Raw genomic sequence first — 23896 nt, 5'->3', positions numbered from 1 at the left:
TATACAGATTATTTTTGCACTGTGTGACTGTATTAAAATATAAAATCTGATACAATACATATGCATAAATTAAGATCTCTTCTCATGTAAAAATAAATTACTTCCTTATTTTCACAATCATTTTACAATCCAAAGGCACAAATTAAGTAACTGCTCCACATTTCACAATTACTTATAAAGGAAGTTGTCATTCTTGCTAAAATTTATAGATCCTAATTTCAAGAGTTGAGAATGGGATACTTTATAAAACAAACTGCTAAAATAAATGGGGATGGGATATGATTTTGGAGGGGATGTGACGGGATAGGGAATAAAAGTAAATGATTGCTCCGTAATACCTTGGCTTCAAGTTCAAGGAGATCAGAATGTCCCATAGCTGGCTCTGAAACTACTTTCTGTAAGAAACGCATTTCTTTTTTCTTATTATCCAATTCTTTGGGAAATTTTTCAGATACCATATATGAATTAAACTTTATCTCCTCTTCAAGTCTCTTCATTAAACCTTAAAAACATTAAATTAAATTAATGGGTAATTCAGCTGAAAATGCAGAGGGCACAAGGCTGTACTTCAGGTCCTCCATCTCAGACAGGAAGCCCTAGAGGACCCTGATTACGTTTAAATCATTCAGTACACTGTATAACCAAGTACAATACAAAGTTAGCTATAGAAGTGCTTTCGATGATCATTATGATGATGATAATTAGAACTGAAGAAGAAAGTTTTCTGGAAAGAACTACAAACTTAAAATAACATACACTCTCTATCTGGTTCATTCTTTTTGGCTCCACTATTCAAAAAAAAATTCTAAGTCAGAAAAGGAGAAAACTGTCTTTCTGGTGGTTCCAGGGTAGATACAAATAAACAAATGGAATTCTTGGATAACAGTCTGACCTCTGGTTAAAGAATACTTCTATTCCTGTTTTACATGTTTATTCAAGTTTTAGGCTCTCTTTTTAGAGTTACAAAGTCAGCCCCACAAAGACAAGTCATATAGTCTTAGTTTACGTTCTAAATGATGCAAAAAGATACAAGTAAGCTACATTTTTATTCATTCATACATTCACCAAGCATTTATTAAAGACCTGTTACTACATGCTACAAAAGTATGCTAGGTACTAGGGATCAAAAAGAAATCTAAAATGGTTCCTGCCCTCAGAAACTTACATTCTAGTGGTGGGAAACAACATGGACATGTAGAAGAAAAACAACATAATCCTTACAGTCAGGGAGGGGGGAAAAGGAGGGAGATCCAGGATAGGTGCTGTGCAAGAGATGATGTGTGAGCTGGGCCTGGAAGGAAGTCGGGGATTCTAAAAGTCAGAGGATAACAGAGGGCATTCTAGGTCATGGGCAAAGGCACAAGTTTGGAGAGAGGGCATAAACAGGGAACAACAAGAAAGTGCGTGCGGGACAAGACTGTCTTGAAAGCCTGCAAAGGCAGCCCAACAGCAAAGTGCTTTAAATATGAAAGAGAACAGTTTTGTGTTTTTCTAGGGGGAACTAGGAGCCACTGGAGCTTCTTCTCAAACAGGGAGCAAAATGGTCAGGCTTGTGCTTAACTACTAAATCATCACTATTTCAAAAATGGTAGTAACAGTCTGTGATGGAATTTCTTAATTTCAAACCAGTAATATGACATTGCAAAACATAGAACAAGTTAAAACCTGAAACTAGTTACATTCATAATTTGTTCTAGGTTTTTAATGTATGAGTATATTTTATCTTCTGAAATCTTAGTCATAATTGGGTTGTTACTTAAATTCTATAAAGTGAGATTGAATGAGATAATATAGGTAAAGTGCTTAATCTTAAAATTCTACGTAAATGTCAGGGGTATTAGTAGTGATTTATTACTATAGTTTAAATTTTTTATTGTGGCCCAATGTATATGTACACATACACACAAAAATGTTTTTTTTTAATTAGTTGCATTTTAAACTCTTACACTAAAGAGCTAAGATGGAAGCTTATTTCTTTGTTTATGCAAAATATATTAGCTATGCTGCAAAAATAAATAAAAAGCAAAAAACAAAGAAAAATGAAAAAAGTGTGCTTCAATCTGCCCTCAGAGTTCATCAGTTCTCTCTTTGGAGTTGGATAGTATTTTTTTCTTCGCGAGTCCTTTGGAATTGCCTTGGGTCATTGATCAGAGTAGCTGAGTCTTTCACAGCTGATCACTGTTACAATATTGTTGTTACTGTGTACAATGTTCTGCTGGTCCTGCTCACTTCACTTTGCATCGGTTCATATAATAAATCTTCCCAGGTTTTTTTCCTGAAACTATCCTGCTCATCATTTATTACTGAGTAGCAGAATTCCATCACAATCATATGCCACAACTTGTTCAGCCATTCCTCAAATCATGGGCATCCCCTCAGTTTCTAATCCTTTGCTACACAAAAAGAGCTGCTGTAAATATTTGTATACATATAAGTCCTTTTCCCTTTTCTTTGATCTCTTTGGGATACAGATTTAGTAGTGGTATTGCTGGGCCAAAGGGTAAGTAGTTTTATAGCCCTTTGGGCATACTTGTTGGAAGCTTATTTCAAATCTTTCCATTACACACTTACAAATTCTGATTTGGCTTTTAAAAAATACTGACTTTCCAGTTTTAGGTAATCTACATACGTAAATTACACAATAAAATTGGCTCAATGCCTTGAAATTATTTTTAGTTATGTTTTCCGAACCATGTAAAGATATTAACGGCAAACCTCGTGTTTTCCATTAAGGTTCTCAGATTTTTTTCTTTTTTGGTTGGGGGAAGAACTGAGGGAGAACTGAAGATAGAAAGTCACAAAATAACTAAGCAGCATTCCTATCAAATCTTTTTGATCTAGGTTATTTCATTACTAGGTTTTCCTTCTTTTAAAAGTTAACAGACATACACTACACACAGAAGAAGGTTGTGTGGAAGGAGAAAGAATTATGAAGATGATTTGGAAGGCTTTGGAATTATGAAGATTGAATTTGGGAAGGGGAAATTTGAGAGGACTTGAGAAGTTGAAGGAGAAGGAGTATAACTGAGAAAGGTCTTCATTAGAAAGACTTGAAGAAGAAAAGACATAGAAGGACTCAGAAAAAGGCAGCTCTTAAGTAAGATAAAGAGTAAAAGATAAATTAGTGAAAAAAAGACAAGAGGTTAATGAGAGAAGAGCAAGTTGGGTGTAGCTAAATAGATGCTGCGAAGTGAGAAGAGTGAAAACTGAAGTAAAGACCCTCCACACAAGCAGTCTGCCATAGCAGTTCACCAAGGAGACTAGGAGCCTGAACAACACTAAGATCTTAAGGCTAAGATCTCACTTCCGGCAGGCCCTGGTGCTGGATAGAACGGCCTTTCCCCTCTTCCAGAGAGAGGAAGACCAAGCCAGAGACTTGGCATGAGGGAATGACGTTTTCCTCCCTCACCCCGAAGACAAGAGATTGGCACATAATGAAATGGTTTTCTCTTCTCCCCAGGCAGAAGAGCATGAGGGAACAGCACTCCTCCTCTTCCAAAGGGAAGCAGGGATGAGGGAATGGCATTTTCCCCCCTATGCCAACCATCTACAGACCTAATAACAACAGCAGACAACTCAGCAAAGCAGAGTTGCTGACCTCAAGAAGCTTACGTCCGAATGAAGGAGACAACAGGGACGTACAAGAGAGACAGAGTAAATACAAAGTAACTTTAGAGGCTTGGGCACTAGTACCTGGGGAGCCGGGGAAGGCCTACTACAAAAGGTAACATTTGACTTGCAACTCGAAGGAATCCAGGAATTCTAAGAAGCAGAGGGTAAAAGTGCGAGCATTCCAGGCCTGGGGAACAGGCAGCAACCACAGAATACACTGAGGGGAGTAACGTACAAGAAGGCTGGGAAGGTGGGTTGCGGCCAAGTTGTGGTGAGCTTTAAACGCTTGACAAGTCAAATCAAGAGTTTATGAAATGCCTACTATGTGCTAAGAGCTGTGTTAAGCCAACCAGAGGAATTAATATTTGATCCTATGGGTAATAAGAAGCCAAAGGAGACTGGGGGCTTGGAGGTGATACGGTTGGACCTGTGCGTTAGGCAAGCCAAAGTCAGATTGACAGGCTGAATGATACAATGGAGCATTTGAGATATTAAAAAACAAAAGCAGCGTGCTGGATGAATCCTCTAAAAAGATTTATGGAAAGACATTGGCAAGAAATGCACCAGATGAGATGAGGTGGAAGGACTCAAATCTGTAACAGAGTAGGGAGTACCCACATCAGTCAAATCCCAGACTCATCAAACTGTCAAAGTACCACCAACTGACCAACTTGTATCTTAGCCTAGCAGCTATTACCATGTATCAATGCAAGCAACAGAGTGTGACAAAAAGAGTGCATTTAGGGGCAGCTAAGGGGCACAGTGGTTACAGCTCTGGCCTTGAGTCAGGTGGACCAGTGTTCAAATCCAGCCTCACACACTCGAGGCTTACTAGCTGTGTGACCCTGGGCAAGTCACTTAACCCTGATCGCCTCATCAAAAAAGCCAAAAAAAGAAGTCCATTTAAAAAATCACATTCTCAAATGATCAAAATCAAATGCTCAAATGAATCTGTGATCTCATCAATTTGAAAACTCCTTCCCTACAATGCAGATCACAACCATCTAGGCCTAAGACTCCTGTCTGGGCCCTCCCAGAAGTTCACTGTGTGGGTCCCACATTTAACATGTTAGAAGCCTTCCTTTCTTTCTCCTAACATTGTAAAGGCACTCTGGCTGTCCACCTGTCATCCCCTGCCTTCCCCATGTGATCAGCCCATCTTTGCTTGTCATACAATTCCTTGAAGACATCTTATACTCCCGTTCTTCTCTGGAATTTCGCACTCGTTACTTGCTGTAGTGTGCTCTTATTCAACTCTCACTTCTTCATTACTTTCTGTGGGATACTTATTTTTAATTCTTTAAAAACTGTCGTATAACAAGTCTCACTGCCATGTTGCTGTTCCAAAAAAAGAAATGGGCCTTGACTTTTACGGGAAGCTTGGGACTATTAGAAGAGCTTTCCAACTTCTTGAAGGTAACCCAGCTTTCTCTCTTCCTGTACAACTCTGGGCTCAACTCACTGTCTAGATCTGTACTATGTCCCAGACACACATTGATGGACAAGCACTGTAAGTTGTCCCTTCAAATTCATGTTAATAATCTGGGCAAAACTCACTCTTTAACCTCTTGTTCTTTCCTGTAAGGTTCATCAGGCCAAACTCCCGTGAGTGATTACAGGTCTCTTCCAGGAAGTTTTGCAATGTTCTGGGGCTTGACGTCATCTGCAATCACGAGCATCTGGAGGACCTCACCATCCACATGGAATCCCTCTTCCAAACTAGAATGTACGTGTCAGATCTGCTTCATTATAGTGAACATCTTCGGTGAGCACAAACCTCTGTTTTTGGCTTTGTATGTTTATGATCAGAAGGCTATTGAACAGGGTTATTTCTATTTTTCATATCTTTCAAGGAATCTCGAATGATTTTGTTGTATTCAAGATACTTTGTTGAAAAACAGCTGACAGGGCAGCATCTTATTCTACCAAATTATGCTTTTTATTATGGGATCTTATATTCTCAGTTAACTGAAAAATGGTAAAAACGTGATCCATCATTGAATAACATTTACAAAAACCTGCTTGTTCCCTATTTATACCTTCATCAAAGATACCCTCGATTTGTGTATTACTCTCATAAAGCTTTTTGTATAGATGAGAGTGTGAGCATATGGGTCAAACGTTACTGATACTCTCTCAGTACTCTTTTTTCAGTATTAGATCAGATTTTTTCACCCAAACTTTTGATAACTTCCCTTCCTTCAGCTGCCACATATATTGATCTTTCAATTCCCTCACAATTGTGCTGCTTTCACATGCATCTCTTCTAAATACAGTTGGTTAAATATGGCTGCTTTTCTCATCTTTGTTCTCTTGTCTCACTGTATAAACATACCTTGTACAGTAATATTAGTGTCCAACCACCAACATTGATAGAGAAAAGTTTTGTATAATGATTTTTACAAATCTTTTCCCATTTTTCTTCTGCTTGTTTTCCTCCTTCCATTTTCCTCCTTCCACACCATTGGGATGACTTTGCTTAAATTGGATATCTTGACAAGTTTTACCTTTCACTGCTTCTCTCTACTTTGGGCAATACCGATCATAAATTGCCCAACATCCTTCTTAGTTTGATTTCAAAAACAAGTTTATATTTTAGTATGTGTTTACATTCTAAATGTTTGTTGACTAATAACAGTCTTGCATTTGGCAGTAATCTCTTTCTGGCAAGTAAGTAGGATATTCACTAAGGCATTTTCTAGGCTCCTTTTGGCCTCCCTGTTGTGGCAAAAAACTTCTACTAGTTAAAAACTTCTGCATAAAATTATATAATCAGTGTCGATGTCATTTCTGTTGTCCATTTCTCATTTATGATTTTCAATTACTTGTTTAAAAACTTGAGGGTTGTTCCAATTTTATGCCATACCTTGTCATGATTATTTTTTTCTTGTTTTTTAATAATTCTGAACTTAGTCTTCTAAGTTGACAATCTGACTTGACAGGTGGCTGATTCAGAGATAACTATCATATCAACCACAAACCTTTTCCTATCTATAACTATGCATTCTATGTCATACTTCGTGGTATTATTTGGGTTTTATGATGTCCTGCACCTACCAATCCTTTTCTGACAATGTTCATGATATTGATGTATGAGGTTTCAATGTAATCTCCAAGTCTCTGGCCTTTCTTATTTCTTCTTCCTGAACCATGGTTTCTTTTCCAAATATTTCTCACTATCCTCATCTTTTCCTACCTTTGCATTAAAATCACTAAGAAAATATATGCTGATTTAATTTGGAAGAGCTCATCAAGTTCTTTGTAGAATTTCTCTACCTCTTCTTTAACTTCAACACAACCAAAGTTGGTGCGTAAGCTATAATTATTTTCATGGTGGTTTCTTTGCAATATGTATCATTACTACTGCAATACTTGATAACTAGAATAATTTATGAAATGTTTCTTGTTGACTTTGGGTGTATAATAAAGTTCTCTTGCCAACTCTTCTCTGTGCCTCTCCAAGAAGTTTTTGCAAACTATCCTTCCATTTAGTTGCAACTTCCTTCATTATGGTTTGGTTTCTAACAAGAGCGTCAAGATATGTCTCCTTCACGATCACTGGACAAGGATCTCACATTTAGGGTACCAACAGTCAAACTGCAGGCCGTTTATGGTCTAAAACTGTGGTTCTTTGCACTCTCTGCCCCTTTCAAGCCACTCTGCCACTGGCACTACAGAAGAGCAACAAGCCATTTTGTTTCTTTCTTTTCGAGGTTGATATGGCCACCCCCTCCCCCCAAAAAAGCATCACCAAGTGACCTCAGAATTAACCTAACTCTATTGGTGATGAGCTTCTCTATACATAGCTAGTTATATTACTTAGATCAAAATTTTAATACCATCAGAAGTCAATGGAAAAAATAATACCTGTATCTGTCCATTATACTAAAGACTAAAAGATTAAGTACTTCTTTCTTCCTTCTGGCCTATACACTTTATATTTCTGCAATAAGGGAAATTCAAAGCAAAATAAAATTCTTCAGAAAGGATATCTGAAAGGCATATGTCATAAGTTCCCATACTATATTTCTATAATCTATCTGCAAATATATTCTGCCATAATTCAGAATTTTAGCCCTGTCATAGCTAACACTATTCCACTACGAGAACATTTATACCAAGAAATATTTAGATAAATGAAATGAAGAATCACAGATATTACAGAATCACAGGATAGGATAGTGCAAACATACTGTACTTAACTGATCAACTAACTTTTTCTTTACTATCCCAAACCTCTGGGTCCTTTGTCCCATTTTTGTTATTTCTAAAAAGTCACTAGTAACTACTGGTTTTAATATTTTCTTAGCAATGGTCAGTCCTAGGAAAGTAAATTATATACTGATTCAATAAGAAGAAAGGTCCTAACAACAGATTTGTTTTGAAGATACTTCTCTGATATTCATAGCCTTGAGGTAAAATAATCTCTATCAAATAGTGTATGCCAGAAAGACCAATAAAATGCTATCATTTAAGCATTTAGGAAAAAAGTTAATTTTAAAGAGATTTTTTTTTTCTGTGTGCAAAGTTAAATATCTTACTAAAGATTACAGATAGTAATGAGAGAGAATAAGGAGACACGAGCAACTCAATACAAAGTAGTCTTCAGATGACGTAGTAGATAAAGCACCAGACCTGGAGTCAGGAAGACCCAAGTTCAAATCTGACCTCAGACTTACTAGAGATGTGACCCTAGGCAAGTCACAACCATTTGCCTCAGTTTCCTCATCTGTAAAAAGGTGATGATAATAACAGCACCTACCTCCCAGGGTTATTGTGAGGATCAAGTAAAATAATTAGAAAGTGCTTAGCACAGTGGCTAGAACAAAGTAAGTGCTATATAAATATTAGTTATCGTTATCATTGTTATAATTATCATCACCATCATCTTCCTTGCCTACATTGACACTGTTTATGAATTCAGAGTGGTTGAATGCAAGACAGGGACCATATGCATCTACAGTCTTTCCCAAATACAGTTTCATGAGTAGTGAATCTGAGTATTATCTTATGGTGGAAGTACAGTAGGGTAGAGTACAGTAGTCATTTAAGAGCTACCTTTCCTATTCGAGGATGACACTACTGATCCCCCATTTCAGAAGCTATGTGCTTTCTGACACCCTTCCACTGGTTTATCCTGCTCCACACTAACTTCCCAGGTCTCCCCTTTGAATCAACATTATACTTGAAAGATGCCAGTGGATGTCATCTAACTATGATGGAACAGAAATTGTCTCAGTGCAGAAGTCAGAAGGAGAGATTGGAGCAAGCACTCTGGTCTCATTAACACTGTGGATCCAAATCACTGAGTTATGGATAATATTCGGTTTTAATGGCCCCACATCACGTGTTATGCCTTACTCTAGACCTAAAACACTGGTACTGAGTTGGTGATCAAGTTGTGAACTTGCTGAAGCCTATTAAGGGGGGGTCCAGTACTCTCCCAATGCCTTACATCCATTTACTTGTCCAGCTACACCATTCATCCTGACTTACATTAATATACCATAGTTAAGGTCTCTATTCCTTCTACCCTCTAGATTTAAAACCTAGCAAATGGTAATAAGGGAACACAGGACAAAGTTTCACACCAAAAATGTCTTCATTAATGTCCTGATAGCTAGTTGGGAAGCTATAGGTAGCATTCTAAATTAGACAAATATTCCTCAACCAAAGCTCATTAATCAGTGCCCACGAATAAATCACTGGTCTCCCCAACAAAACACAACTGAAACGTCTTTTCTTTTTTCCTGAGAATCCCCAACACGTCACGACACCTTTCACCAGGGAACCTTCACTTACTTTCTGGCTTTGCATCTGCTGCCGCATGCTGCATACTTTTCAGCTGGTTCTGCACTCTTTGCAGTCTCTGCACTGCATGGAAAAGCTTCAAAATACAGTCAGATGCATTACTTAGATATTCCACTGGAACATTCCATTTATAAGCTCGTGCAATGAAAAATACAAACCTCACATGACCACTAATAAGGACCAGAGAAATGATTTTATTTAAGTCAAATATCACGGGCTCTTGCCCTACCTTTAAAGAAGCTTTTACAGCCTTTTTACCTTTTATTTTCTGAGTCTTGTTTTCATGGATTTCATTTTATTTTTTATAGTTTGGTGGGGTTCTTACTGGACTGGAAGTTCAAAATGAGCCAATAGGCTGATGCTAGCCACAAAAGCTATGATAACTCAAGTACGTGTGTTAAGAGAAGTGTCAGGTCCAGAGTGAGTGAGACTACAGTCCTGCTGTCGATAAATACTCGTTAATAAAAGAAGCTTGTACGTTTACCTTGGGGCAATTTACATTTTTTTAAAATGCAAAAAATCCGAGTATTCATTAAGTTAATAGCTTAGAAGAAGAAACATCTAGACAAATATTAAATTATCATTCTGAAGCCTGGACCAAGAAGTTGCTCAACTGAAGTAAATTACTTGTAATGTTAGGCCGAATCTAAAAACAAATATACGAACTGCCAAATTAGCAGGGAAAGAACTGGCTTGAAATCAAATACGTTTCACTTGTAATAACTCAGATTTCAAGATAGGGCCCAATAAGTTAAAGCCCTTACTTTATAGTTGAACATAAACATTTAAATTCATTTTTTACCAAGATCTCTTTGTATCTTTTTGTGAATTTTGATAGTAATCACTTGAGTTCAGTCTATATGATCCAAGAAAACCCTCAAGGATTCAGAGACCTTATCTGATAGTGAGGATTTCAGACTGAGCCAATGATGACTCTGAGGATGATGCCAGAGGCAAGCAGGTGAGAGAGTTGCTGGGGTTTGAGCCTCGGTTAACCTGATTCAGCATTAATGATGTTTGACTGTGGTGACACCTGAAGTAGGGCAGGGCATCAGGACCACCTGAATCAACATTACAAATAAGAGCAACGCCTACCTCCCACTCTAAAATGATCTTTTTAGTATAATATTTTTATTTCATCGTAACACTAGAAGCCAAAATGTTGACATAGATCTGAGGAAACTTTTATAATAAATTCTGAAATCTCACTTTTCCTTTCAAGTGGATTATTATCAGGAATAACTATTTGTTATTGTTATTATAGGGACTTTCTTGTAAATACCTGGTTCTTTTGTTCCTGTTTCTGTTGTGCTAAAAACTCTTCCCTTTCTTTTTCAACTCGAAGTTGTCGTGCTATTTTAAACATCCGTTGATGATTCTGCACTGTCTCCACCTAGAAAAAAAGCAATCCATAGTCCATATCACTGTCAGGGTTCAGAACAAAAGTGGTATGATCACGTGACTCAGAAATCCACTGAGCATTCTCTTTTGGTAAACGTTAGAGTTTCCATATGACAGCAAGGTTCTGGACTCAGGGACCTTTAAAACCTCTGGCCTTCTGCCTGCAGAGATTTCCTCTCCATCAATTAGTTTCTTGATTTCATCCTTGTATGAACATTACGTTCATCTTAATCCTTGTTTGCATTCCTAAATCTTTTCAAGTCCTTGGACTGTGACACTTATACCTTCCATTGTTAACTTTTTCCTTACCCTTTTCTTCAAACGGTCTACTCTTTTAATGAGCTGATCTTTTTCTTCCTCCATTGCACTGATGTCCTAAAAAGCAATTAAGGAGATACTTAAAAATGACAATGGCCTGTTAAGTCTGACATGCATGAAACACTACTGCCATATTCCTAATTCATAGCTACAACACTAAGGAAAATAGAGTTTCTTTTAGAATGTGCACTTTTCTATTCTCTCCCTATGGCTGTTTATGTAGGAAAATTTAGTTGGCAGCATGACATTCAATCAAGAAAAGCAACCAAAACAGGTTAGAATGAAACAAGGTAAGGTTGCCAACAACACATTTTCTGTGTTGATTCCAAATATAAGAATGAGATTTTTTACAAAAAACCTTTCTAGGGGAGGTACACGTGTCCTAATCACTCAAGAACTGCAGCAATTACATCTATTTTGCACTGGTTAAATACTAACCCGAAGTAGAATCACAATGACCTATAATCTGCCAATTTTCCATGAAAATTGTTTCAAGACAGTGGCCTTCTCAAGACAGAGAATTTTATCCAGTTTTGCTAATAAATCGATCCCCTTCTTCAAAATAATGTCCCTAATAAATAACCCACCCTCCCTTCTGACCAACTCTCTAAAGCGTCTCAAAAAAAAAAAAAAGTACCAGTAGCTTACTAACAATAAACATTAAAAAAAAAATTCACACAAAAATTAACATGATTGTGATGACTTTATTAATGTCTTCTTCAATGAAGATCCATTCTATGGGAAAAACGTGCCGACCATCGTTGCTAACTTAGACTACAGCTTAAACCGAATGAGACAGAAAAGCCCCCTCAGTGAGAAGGGAAAAGGGATCTCAAGCTATCTAAACACCCCTAAACCCGTTACAACTTCCCCTGGTGTTTACCCTTCGTATTTCTGCAATAGAAAATCCAGATGTTTTGAGCTGTTCACATTCTTTATGTAAGGTTTTGAAACCTTCCATCAGTTCTTCATACTAGAAACATAAGAAGAAGAAATCCATACATGTATCCCTGTATCAAATTGGTCTTTCTTAATTAGATTATTTAATAATAACTTATATATTTTCTTTTTTTCTTTTTTGGCTAGGCAATGGGGTTAAGTGACTTGTTCAGGGTCACACAGCTAGTAAGTGTCAAGTGTTTGGTCTGAGGCTGGATTTGAACTCAGGTCGTCCTGACTCCAGGGCCAGTGCTCTATCCACCGTGCCACTGAGCATTTATATATTCTTAATAAATCACTCTCTATGTAGAGCATTCTGAAAACATGGTTGCTAACTTACAAGGCCCTTAAAATGGAGCTTTAAATCAAGGAAGAATTTAGGGAAGAAAGCAGGGGGTTTTTTTCCCCCAGAAGAAGATGACAGGAAATTAAGCCTTTTTCTTTCCACATAACATTCTAAATAATTCACACATTAAATATCTAGTACTTCTTACTGAAGAAGATAATCAACATATTTTCTTAATTACGGCTGTTACTAAATGATTCATCGAGTGCATAAGACATAGTATAGTCCCCTTAAAAACAAAAGGTGACTTGGGAGCATACCATACATAATATAAAACATATCATACTGAAGAAAGTACGCATATAACTCATATTGTACTTGAAGAAATAAAGTTAAAAAAAACTGTGAGTATAAATGTTCAATTCAGTATGCTATCCCAATTCAAAGAATTAAAATAAATAATTGACTTTCAACTTTAAACATCTCTGATCTGCTTCATAAGAAGAAAATCTTTATAATCTATAATTGTTTGGTTAATTAACTGAGTATATATAGTAAAACTAATAAATTTCCTCCAGAAGAATTAATTTCTTACATTATTCATGAATACATTCAACAAACAAAACTGTAGGCTTCTAATATGACAGAGTTATTTAAACAGACAATGATAACACAAGTTTTCATTTAAAATTTTTTTTCATTATGTTTTATTCAGTTTGCTCCAAGTGGCCAAATCAATAATGGTCAGAATCACAAACGTTATCTTGAATGGATCAAAAGTCCCATCAATAAAACCATTTGAAAATGTCCAATGTTACCCAAGGTGTGACAAAAAGTGCCTGGAATTGGCTGACACGATAGTAATTTAAGTAACTGACTGCAAAAGAGAGAGGTTTTATAGAGTGAATGAAGAGACCGAAGGCAAGAAGGATCCTTTTGAGGAACCGCAACGACAAAAGGCTCAGAGAGCCTTCATTCCTCCCCAGGCTCTTCTCCTGACTGTCCAGCCTTTCTCCACCATCTCACAACAGGAAGTCCACTTTGCTAAGGCATTCTCCTCACCCTGTAAGCACACTCTACCGTTTCAATCCCGTCTTCTGACTGGCTGATTCCTCCTAGAATTTCCATTTTAAGGAAAGTGCCCAGGACAGACATGTCTTCAATCTTCTCTGTGCTCCACTACTGACTCTGGACTTTCTCCACCATATCCCCTTGTGGGTACATACCCTCCCCACCCCTTTTCACTGCCCACCAACATTCAGTTCCTTTGATATGTTATTTTCCTCCGTTAGAATGAAAGCTCCTTGAGGGCAAGGGTTGTCTCTTTGCTTACATTTGTATCCCCAGCACCTCCTAGTGTCTGGCATCTAAATAAGAGCTTAATAAATGATTGTTGAGGAGGCAGTTAGGTGGCTCAGAGGATAGAACTCTGGGTCTGGAGTTCAAATTTGGCCTTGAACATTTACTAGCTGTGTGACCCTGGGCAAGTTACTTAGCCTCTGTTTTGCCTTAACCCACTGAAGAAGGAAATGGCAAACCATTCCAGTATCTTTGCCAAGAAAAGCCCACAGACAGTATGGTCCACAGGGTCATGAAGCGTTGGACTTGATTAAATCGACTGAATGACAACAAGGCTTGTTGACTGAACTTGGACTCTTGGAGGAATCACAATTGCAGAGTCAGAAGGGTTCTCAGGGGCATTCTAGACCAACCTACACTTGAACAGTATCCCCTTTACCACACTGCTGACAAAGGGCCACTCTGTTCTGACATAAAGACTTGAAGTGACAGGAAACCACCAATCCTCTAGGTCTACAGCAACCCATTATATTTTGATATAGCTTTAAGGAAGTTTTCTCTTTTATCAAATTTAAATCCGCTTCTTTGCAAAATTCACTCACTATTCCCAAATCGAACCTCTAGGATCAGGCAGAACAAGTGCAGTCCCTCTAATTCCTTGGAGACAACTGCCATGTTTCTCCTAAGTCTTCTTTTGTCCAGTCCAGACATTAACTAATCCTCATATGGCATGACCTCAGTGTCCTTCAGCATATAGGCTGCCCACTTCTGGAGGGCAATGTCCTTCCTAAAATACAATATCAGGACTGAACACAATCACCGTGTCATTGGCCTCGAGCTACTTGGCTTGGCTTCGACTCTACCACCATCATCAACGTCCCCAGGATAAACTCACCATCATGGAGAGTACTTCAGCCCTGGTACTCACACCCCATCAGCAGCCTTGGTTGCTTCTGCCCCTCTGACCAGAGGGCTAGAAAGCAGAGCAAACATGCCTCCCACAGACTGCTTTTTTTATTTGTATCCCCCAACACTTAGCACAATGCCTGGGACATAGTGGGTACTTAATAAATGTTTGTCGTATCCAGATGTGGTCTGACTACAGAGTTCAAAGCAGGACTATCACCTCCAGTCCTGGACATCATCATGCCTCTCCTAATGCAGCCCAAGATCACATCAGCTTTTTTAGCTGCCATATCACACTGCTAACTCATTGGGTTTAGTTACTAAAAACTTTCAAACAAACTTCACCATCTTGTGCGTTTGAAGTTGATTTCTTTGAACCCAAGTATAAGATTTTCTATTTATGCCTATTAAATTTTATCTTACTAGATTTGGCCCAATATTCCACCTTGGGGAAAAGATTAGTCTGGCATATCCCATCTCTGACAGAGTCATATTGACTCTTTGTGATCACAGCTTCCTTTTCTAATGGCATTAACCATCCCTTCAATAACATACTCTAGAATTTTGCCAGGAATTAAAATAAAACTCAAGTGACAAATCGTTTGTAGGCTCCATTCTTCACTTTTTTGAAAATCAGAACAAACTCTGGCGTTACAGATCTCCTCCACGATTTTTCAAAGATCACTAACAACGGTTCAATAATCACAATCTGCATTTCCTTCAATGTCCTGATATACTGTCATCTGGGCTTAAAGATCTCAATTCATTAAGGACATACTATCTTTCTGAGTTTCAAATTCTGAATTTGTCATTTTGGTTGGATCTGCTGCCATCATTCTCCATGGCAAAGGAAAGAAAAGCAAAATTGGAATTAAGAAGTTCTATCTTCTCTCTGTGTGTTCATTATCATCATCTCATCAGGCCTATCCCATCTTTGATCCTTCTTTTTTCCCCAATAGACTGAAAAAAAAAATCCCTTTTCTTACTGTTTGCTTTTCTTACCAACCTTAGCAAATCATGAACTTGAATACCTTTAATATTATTTATCTCAAACAGTTGCTACCTGTTGTTGTTATATCTTTTCCACATATACCCTTCTTCTTTCCCCTAGTGGACAACCAGTGAGCTATCTACTCTAACAAAGAATAAGAGGGATAAAATCAATTCAGCAAAACTAACCAGAGCATCTAATCATCTAGTCTAGCCCCTTCATTTTACAGGTACTCTAGTCCACCCCTTCATTTGGCAGATAAGGAAACTGAGGCCCAGAGTTTCTATTGTTGACCTTCCATCAAATGTTCTCCAGCAGAAAGGAACACCTGAACGAAGTCACAGAAGGAGGGAAGAATGCTGATATTTGCATAGTGCTTTCAGGTTTACAAAGTGCTTTAATAAAGCATCTCTTTGGCTCCTCATAACTACCTTCTGAGTATCAGTACCCCCTTTTTACACATGAAAAAAATCAAGGCTCAGAGATTAGGTGACTTAACCACAGTCACACAGCTAGCAACTTCAATGTTGGAATACAGACTTGGATCTCTCCTGATGCCAGACCTAACACCCTTTCCACTTTACCATGATGTCCTGATGTCAAAAGACAGCGAGAGGAGAACAGACCATTTCCAAAGACATAGAGGTTACAGAGGGCACGATAAAAGCAGAAAATTGTAAAAAGCTTAATTAGAGCATAGAGAACATGAAAGGAAGTACATGAAAGAAAGTGAAATAAGGGAGACTGTGGGAAAAACCCAGGTTGTGGAAGGCCTTGAATGTTAGACCCAAGAGTATGTGCTTTACTTAAGTAGGCAACATGGAGCCACTGAGGATTTTTGAGCAGCAGGGCAATGTGATCAGACCAATGCTTCAGAAACATTACTTTGGCAGTTACCTGAAGGATGAATGGGGAAGAAACCAGGGTCAGGAGGACCAGTTAGCAGGATACTACAACATTCCAAATTAGAAGTGATAAGGACTTGAACTAAAGCAATGGCAGTAAAAAGGAGGAGATGAATGCTAGAAATATTTCAAAGGTAGTTAATATGGCTTTTTAACTGATTGGGTACAGGAAGTGAGGGAGGGTAGAGTCAAAAATATTTCATTTGTCTCCCTATTAAGAGTTTAAATTCTTTAAATATGAAACAATGAGTCTTTTAATTCTTTTCATTTCTCCCATAGAACTGTCTACCACAATGTTCTATCCATTGCTCAATCAACTCATTCTTAAAAGAGGTTTTGAGGCACTCTGGCTTGTAATTATATACAGGAAACTGTTATATGGGAACATGATAGTGTAATTTCATTGTACTCTATCTCAGGTTTCTGAATAGTTCTGTTATTTAGTATAACATAAAATACAATTCTCATAAACCTTTCAACCCAGAAATTTTATAAGGGAAAATACTTTGCTAATGTCTCTGTTGACATAAGACTGAAATAATAAGATGAAAATCATTCAGCTGTTTGATGTGTGTTATATCAATTCTTAGATATATGGTATTACTTGAATATTTTCAATACTTTCCACTTTTTTGTGGATATCTGGTATCACGTAGAGAAATTAACATCCTTTAGAATAGGCCTAGAAGCCCACTACGATTGGCTTTAAAACTCACAGTTTACTTAAGATGTACCTGTTTATTGGTGTCAGCCACAGTTTCATCCTGAAGGAACTCAGCTGGGACCTCAAGTTTTATTAAGAAACGAGCTAAGTATGCTCTTTTCTTTAGCTCATTAGTCCGCTGAAGAAGCCAGTGTAGAACTGGGTGAATTACAGGTTTACTTCCAATAACCAGACCCTGGCGAAAGGTACTCCTAAACAAACAAGAGAAGTCCATTGATTTAAGAACAAAAAACTGTTACGGTGAAACTGAAGCCACAGATATATTTGCTCAAAATCCAATTAATGTCTGACTACTGTCAAAAATGAAGTTTGTGAAGAGCTAAAAGATGATTATTCTGAAGCAAATCTGACTATTATTTAAAAATTGAAGCACTTAACAGCATAGTACCAGTTTTATTTGAGAACTAGGATAAGATTTGAAAAAGGTATTAATTGCTTCAGTCAACCTTAACTAACATTTCAGTTAATTCACTTAAGTGGTGTTTATATTGTTATTTAAAAAAAAAACTATGGAAGGACAGAAGTGATGAAATATCTCAGCTGAAAGAAAATCTGATTAGCTAGACTTTGTTTGATGAAAGGAAAGAACTGACCCACTTAAAAATACTCACAAGGCTTCTGAATAACAGAATAGAAGCATAATAAGAAGCACAACATTATTTTAAAACACAGTGAAATTCTGACCCTGCCTTAACAGATTGCATAAAGTTTTCAATTTATTAATATATGTATTTTAATGAAGCAAAAAATGAGGAGATCCTTACATGTCAGTGGCATTTCCTGGAGGTTTATATTTAAGGATACCAAGAAGGCTCAACATCCGCTTAGCTGTCTGATCTGGCATCTCCTCTCTTATATCAACAACTTGCTAGTAAGTAAATAAAAGTGAACACATACTTTACAAATAAGGAACAATGGACACGTTAAAAAGGAAAAATATGTTGATGAAATTTGTTCTTTTATCGAAGGTTAAGCAATACGTTTCTTATAAAGCAGGTATTATTTCAGAAACATTCAAGGTCCCCAAATTATACATACAAGTAGGGCCAGGAGTCATATTATGGTTGTCAAGCTAAAATATGTTCAGCCAACAAAGGAAAGGGATTAGTGTATAAGCATGTGGTAGCCTGCACCAAAATAGCAGTTATTGTGAAAGCATTTTCATTCCAAGGCCAAGTATGCTTACCCCTGGAAATGGAGAATAATTCCTATATAAGGTACAAATAGATTACAAATAGATTACAGAATTTTAAAAGTAGAAGGGCCCTTGGTAGTATGGCACAGTGAAAAACCATGCTAGATTTGGAAGTAGATGACATGATTTCAAATCTACCAGTCATCTGTGTGACTCTGGGAAAAGTGACTTTCCCTCTTTGAGCTGGTTTTCTTATCTGCAAAGTGAAGGGGTTGGTCAAGATCAGGGGTGGAGAACCTTCTTCCCAAGTCCCTTCCAACCCCATTTGTATGTTTCTATTAACCAGGGCTAAGTAGATCAGAGAGGTAAAGAGATGTTTAGTCCAATTCCCTCATTTCACAAAGGAGCAAAATGGAGCTTTGGAAAATTCAAGTTACTGGCCGAAGGACACAGTGAGATCAGCAGCAGCATCCAGATCTTCTGATTCCTAGCTCAGGCTCCCTCCTATAACACCGTGCAGCCCAATTACACTTGTAGTCTGAGATACTAATGTAGCAGATACAGACATGGCCTTAATTAATTTCTACTTGAGTTCTGTTTCAAATTTCACTTCTTACCTTGGGGTCAATCTCAGCAAGAACATCATTGAGAACTTGTAATAGTTGCATTGGCTCCAGGGAATCAAATGTGATTAAATTGTAGTTCTTCTTAAAAGGCTCCTTATTGAGCTTCTCCACAATGAATTTGATTTGATCACTCATAATTGGGTCCTTAAAATTATACTAGAGAACAAAAATACAAAGGTCTTCAATGATGGAAATAAAAGTTATGATAAAAGTTATTTAAAAGTTATAATAAAATAAATACATTATCAATAAAATTAATAAATATATTATAAAAGTTATAATAAAAGATAAATATTAAGAATCACAAAGCACATGGAAATGCAATACAGTACAACATAGCAAGCATAAAATTGAAAAGGGGCATTTTTATGCAGAGAATTCAGAGTATGTAACTCACAGAAAAAAACAGTTATAAAATTATCTGATGTTCACCTCTACTAACCTTCATTTCTACCTCCCTTCGGCCACCAGTCGGAGTGGCCACACCTAGAACCACTGTTCTGAACTGTGCTCCTCTTGAAATCCCCCACCAATCCCCTCTCTTCATTCCTACTGAACCTACTCTTCTCCCTCAGTGTATTCTCCCCATCTCTCAGTCTTTTCCTCCTACTCCACTCTATTCTTCTAAGTCCAACTCAAATGTCATTTCCTCCATGAAGTCTTCCGTGATCTCCCTAGCTGGATGGGAGCTCCTTCCTCTCAGTGCTACAGTAATTTGTTTGTACTTTTCTTCTACACTTATTATATTTGATTTTCATTATAATTATTTCATTTCTTATCCTTTTTTAAAGGGAGAGGGGGGAGGAGGGTATCTGAGCCTTATTTGATCACGGTGGAAACTCAGCTTGCAGGACTCTGTAATTCAACATCTCACCTGGGAAACAGAGAGCTTCAATAATGATCCCCTAAGTCACACAGCTGGTATTTGTCAGAGGCACACCTTGAACTCAGCCTTCTATCCACTAAGCAATGATGGCTCTCAAACAGATCACAGGTAAAAGCTAGACAAACATCCTTTGACCTTCCTCAGCACTAAGGACAGTACTTGTATACAGCAGCTACTTAGACCACATTCGTTGAATTGAATAATTGATGCTTCAATCAGTTAACCCACCAGCAATCATTAAGCACTACAATATGTCAGGTATTGTGCTGAGGGAAGAGGGGGCACAAAGACAAAAATCCAATAGTCCTTGCCCCCCAGCAATTCTAAAAGGAAAACTAGCAGGCTCATATTTAAGTATGCAAAGCAGTAAGTATACAAGGTAGTATGTGTGTGGGAGAGGGAGAGCAGTAAGTAAGGGTTCCAGAAAGGCCTTCTGAAGGAGGTAGAGTTTGATCTGAGTTTTGGAGGAATAAGGAGCAAAAACAGTCATACAAATTAACAGCAGTTTGTGGCCAAGGACTAGAAATATAAGACCTGGACTAAAAGAAATCGGATTGTGAATACGAAAGGAACTTAATAAAAATTTAAAATCAGGTCTATATATTGGCATAGCTCTATCAAGCTACCAAAGTTTCCCACTTCTGATATATTACTAGTTAAGCAAAGGAAGGAGTGGTGAAAAATTTACCCACCTACAAGCACAGAAAGCATTAAATTTTAACTGAGTTTTTTGAGTAGGATCTCAATCTGAAGTAGGCACATAAAATTATGCCAGTGGGAGTTAATAAAATATTAATGTATAAGTTATTTGAATTCTTAAAAAGTGATAACATCAAATGCTTATTTGATATTTTGAAGCAAATATTTGACAAGCTGGACCCTTGTAAAAAAAAATTTGTCTAAACTTTGAAAGATCTCTGACTCCATCAGTTCCATTGACACAGATCACACCTTCACAAACTAGACGACTCTCTTGGAGTTGCTGCAGCCCCCAAAATTCATTAACTGGTAGTCAACCTCCAGGTGATAAGTGTCTCCAGAGGCTGCTCCTCCAGAGTCAGATACAAGTCTATTAGCTTGGTATAATTTGCAAAAAGCCTCCAGTTCCAAATCTCTAATTCTATGACCTTGGTGGTATACCTACATTCACCTCTAAGTTGCCCAAGTAAATCTTTTGCAGAGGTTGGGAAAAAAAAAAGAAAACCTTCTTGCCCCCACCTCCAAAGGCAATAATGATAATAGGAAACAATGATAACAAGTAAAGGTTTTGTAGTTTTGGGAGTCATTTCATAAAATCAAAGCCTTTATGAAATGGAACTTCCTGATAAGTACTCAAGTTTTTCATGTTTTAAAATGATATTTACGTACACACCCAATTCACAAATTGTACATCAAAGACTTCTGATGGGTTGTGATCTGCACCTGTAGGAGTAAATCTAAAACAGTAAGATCCCACATCAAAGATCAAGTTCTCATTTTATACCCTCTAGAAAAGCAAATTCCTGCCTCTTATAAATCCTGGTAACGATTTTTTAAAAAGCCATCCACAAATGAACAAAATGACTTTGCAAAACAGTAAAAGGATGCTACTTCTGGTCCTCTGTCTTCTAAGGTTTTCTTATCCTGATTTTCAAATACTCAATTTCTCCCTAATGAAGGCACACCAGGCACATGACACTGATGTACTGAACAGGTAGGCCCATCTTTCTGCCCACTGGGTTCACTGCTCTAAAAATAAGTAAAGCAATTAATCTCCAAATTTCATCAGGTCATCAAGGAACTCACAAACCATTTACCCAAATTAGAATCCAAGGGGAGAAAGAAATTAAAACCAGGACATCACACATTTCTCAAGTAGCTTAATACAGTGGAAAGAGCACTGGATCTGGAAATCAGAAGACCTGGGTTCAAATCCCACCTTTCTTACTTACTACCTAAGTGACCTTTAACACGTTACTTTACCTGGGCCTCATTCAATTCCCTCAGCTGTAAAATTAGGAGATTGGGCTAACTGGCCCTCTGAAGTCCCCTCTGGATCTTATGAAGCTTGAGAAAGCAATGCTGCTCTAGTAAGTCAGATAAGATAAGGGCAGGAATGAGATAGGTTTGAAAAGGAGGTAATTTTACAGACCCCCAAGTCAAAAACCCTTCAGTTTGGGGAATCAGGAGACGCAGATGCTGGTCTAATCTCTGCCAGTGACTTGTTTATTTGATTTTTTTTGTTTGTTTGTTTTTTGCAGTGACTTGCTTAGAGAGGAAAGTCACAAGCTGCATAATGGGTTGGTTCTTTCCAGCCCTGTGGTTCAATGACCTCCACTCACCAAAAAAAAAAAAGTGAGACATATATTAAGGCAAGTTTGTGGCTTTTGCTCTGGGCTCCAGAATCATCCTCTCTTGATGGGTTCCAGTAGATAATCAGGTTAATCGTTATAAAGAAGGGGGTGAGGGGATTAGTAGAGGATCACAAGATCATTGACTTGGAACTAGAGGGGACCTTCAAGGTCAAGCTGGTCCAACTCCCCTCATTTTACCGATGGGGAAACTGAGGCCATTTAGTCCAACTCCTTCGTTTTTACAGATGCGGAAACTGAGACCCAGAAAATTCGTTAAAATATCACAGGACTGGAGCTGGTAGGGGACCTTCAAGGCCATTTAGTCCAACTCTTTTGTTTTACAGATGGGGGAAACTGAGACCCAGAGAGAAAATGTTCAAATATCACAGCTCTGGTACTGGAAGACACCTCAGATATCTAGGCCACCCTCCTTCCATTTTCAGATGGGGAAACTGAGGCCAGAGAGGCGAAGAAACTCGCTGAGGTCAGGCCCTCGGGCTCCCCCGCCCCCACCGTCCTTTCTCTCGGGCCCCCCGGCCCGCCCTCTACCCGCCCCCCCACCCCCCCAGGCCTCGCCTAGGCCCCAGAGCCTGGGAGCGTCGAGGAGAAGAGTAGGGGGCCTTTCAGGACGGCAGCGGGGGCCCCCCCGAGCCCGGAACCCGGAAGGGGTCGGCGTTACCTCCACTTCTCCTCACGACGTGACTTTTTTTTTTCCCAGGGTTGGAGCTGGGGGCGGGGGACAGCCTCGGTATGGGGCTCCTGGAGACAGAGCCGCTTGGTAACGGTTGCTAGGCCGGGGTGCTTCGTCACTTCCGGCGGGGCGGGACGGAGGAGGGGAAGGTGCGCGCTTGCCCATCCACCCGTTCTCCTTGAGGAGCGCGTGGCTGGTGGGGTAGGGTGGGAGGCGCGCGCCCCGCTCCGGCTGCAAAGCGCGTGCGCGGGGTGCGAGGCGGGCTCCAGAGTGCCGCAGTTCTGTACGCCGCAGAGGGTTGCACCTGGGGACCACGGCGCTGTGATTTCCTGCGGAGTGGGCTGAAATCAGAACGATCAGAGCCAGTCCCATTATATGCATGCTATTGTTTAAAAAAAAAAAGATTAAAAAAAACCCAACCCATTACCCTTCAGGGCTCCGCAGGCTCAGAGTGGATTTAGGTGCCTGCATTAAGATGTGAAAGGCAGCTGACTGCGGAGGCAGCATCCCTGCGGGTCTGGGTCTTGCAAACTGCATCGCTGCCTGCCAGATCTCGTGCTGTGGGGGAGACAGAGACCCCGGCTCTATAGGAAGAAGGTCCAGCTTCGCATTCCACTCCCCTCCCCGCCTCCAAATCTAAAAGGAGGGGATTGGACTAGATCACACATGTTTAACTTGGAGTGCCTGGGTTTGGGACGATACTTTGACTATTTCTTGGTCATGGGTTTCCTTTGTAATCCTGTGTATGTTATGAATCTCCTGTTAGTTTTCTTTCTTCCCAGACCAATCCCGGAGGCCTTTGGTGGCAACTTCCCCCCGCCCCCAACCCTTTGCCAGGGGGATTTGCCAGCTCCAGATCCATGATATTTTAATAATTTCTTTGGGTTTATGTTACCCCATCTGTAAAATGAGGTTGCCAGGAGTTGTTACATTTGCTTTCAACACAGTGATTCTGAGAACCGGTCAGCAGGCTTCACCATACTGCCTTTAAAGGGGTCCAGGGCACAAACAAGGTCCCTGCTTAAATAGATAG

At 38.8% G+C, this 23896-nt stretch overlaps 1 protein-coding gene across 4 annotated transcripts in view; it reads right to left on the bottom strand.

Moving 5' to 3' along the window:
• Positions 1–22956, bottom strand: part of IFT81 (intraflagellar transport 81) — a 72781-nt gene extending 49825 nt beyond the window's left edge. For 2 of the 4 annotated variants that reach the window (XR_003568379.1, XM_027853538.1), the window contains exons 1-9: positions 22852–22956; positions 18945–19109; positions 17957–18060; positions 17203–17383; positions 12026–12115; positions 11134–11199; positions 10706–10816; positions 9415–9499; positions 339–502 (exon numbers count right to left, since the gene is read on the bottom strand). Coding sequence is in view for 3 of the 4 variants with exons in the window: in XM_027853538.1 (XP_027709339.1) it covers positions 339–502; positions 9415–9499; positions 10706–10816; positions 11134–11199; positions 12026–12115; positions 17203–17383; positions 17957–18060; positions 18945–19088 (945 nt within the window). In the remaining variant the exon portion in view is untranslated. The remainder of the gene's footprint in view (positions 1–338; positions 503–9414; positions 9500–10705; positions 10817–11133; positions 11200–12025; positions 12116–17202; positions 17384–17956; positions 18061–18944; positions 19110–22851) is intronic. The other 2 variants (XM_027853539.1, XM_027853540.1) reach the window with 2 other exon arrangements.
• Between the last annotated feature and the right edge of the window lie 940 nt (positions 22957–23896).

Source organism: Vombatus ursinus, unplaced genomic scaffold, assembly GCF_900497805.2.
Source record: "Vombatus ursinus unplaced genomic scaffold, bare-nosed wombat genome assembly UNPS02009994.1, whole genome shotgun sequence".
In the NCBI taxonomy this organism is placed as follows: domain Eukaryota; kingdom Metazoa; phylum Chordata; class Mammalia; order Diprotodontia; family Vombatidae; genus Vombatus; species Vombatus ursinus.
This window is presented reverse-complemented; position numbering and strand designations above follow the sequence as displayed.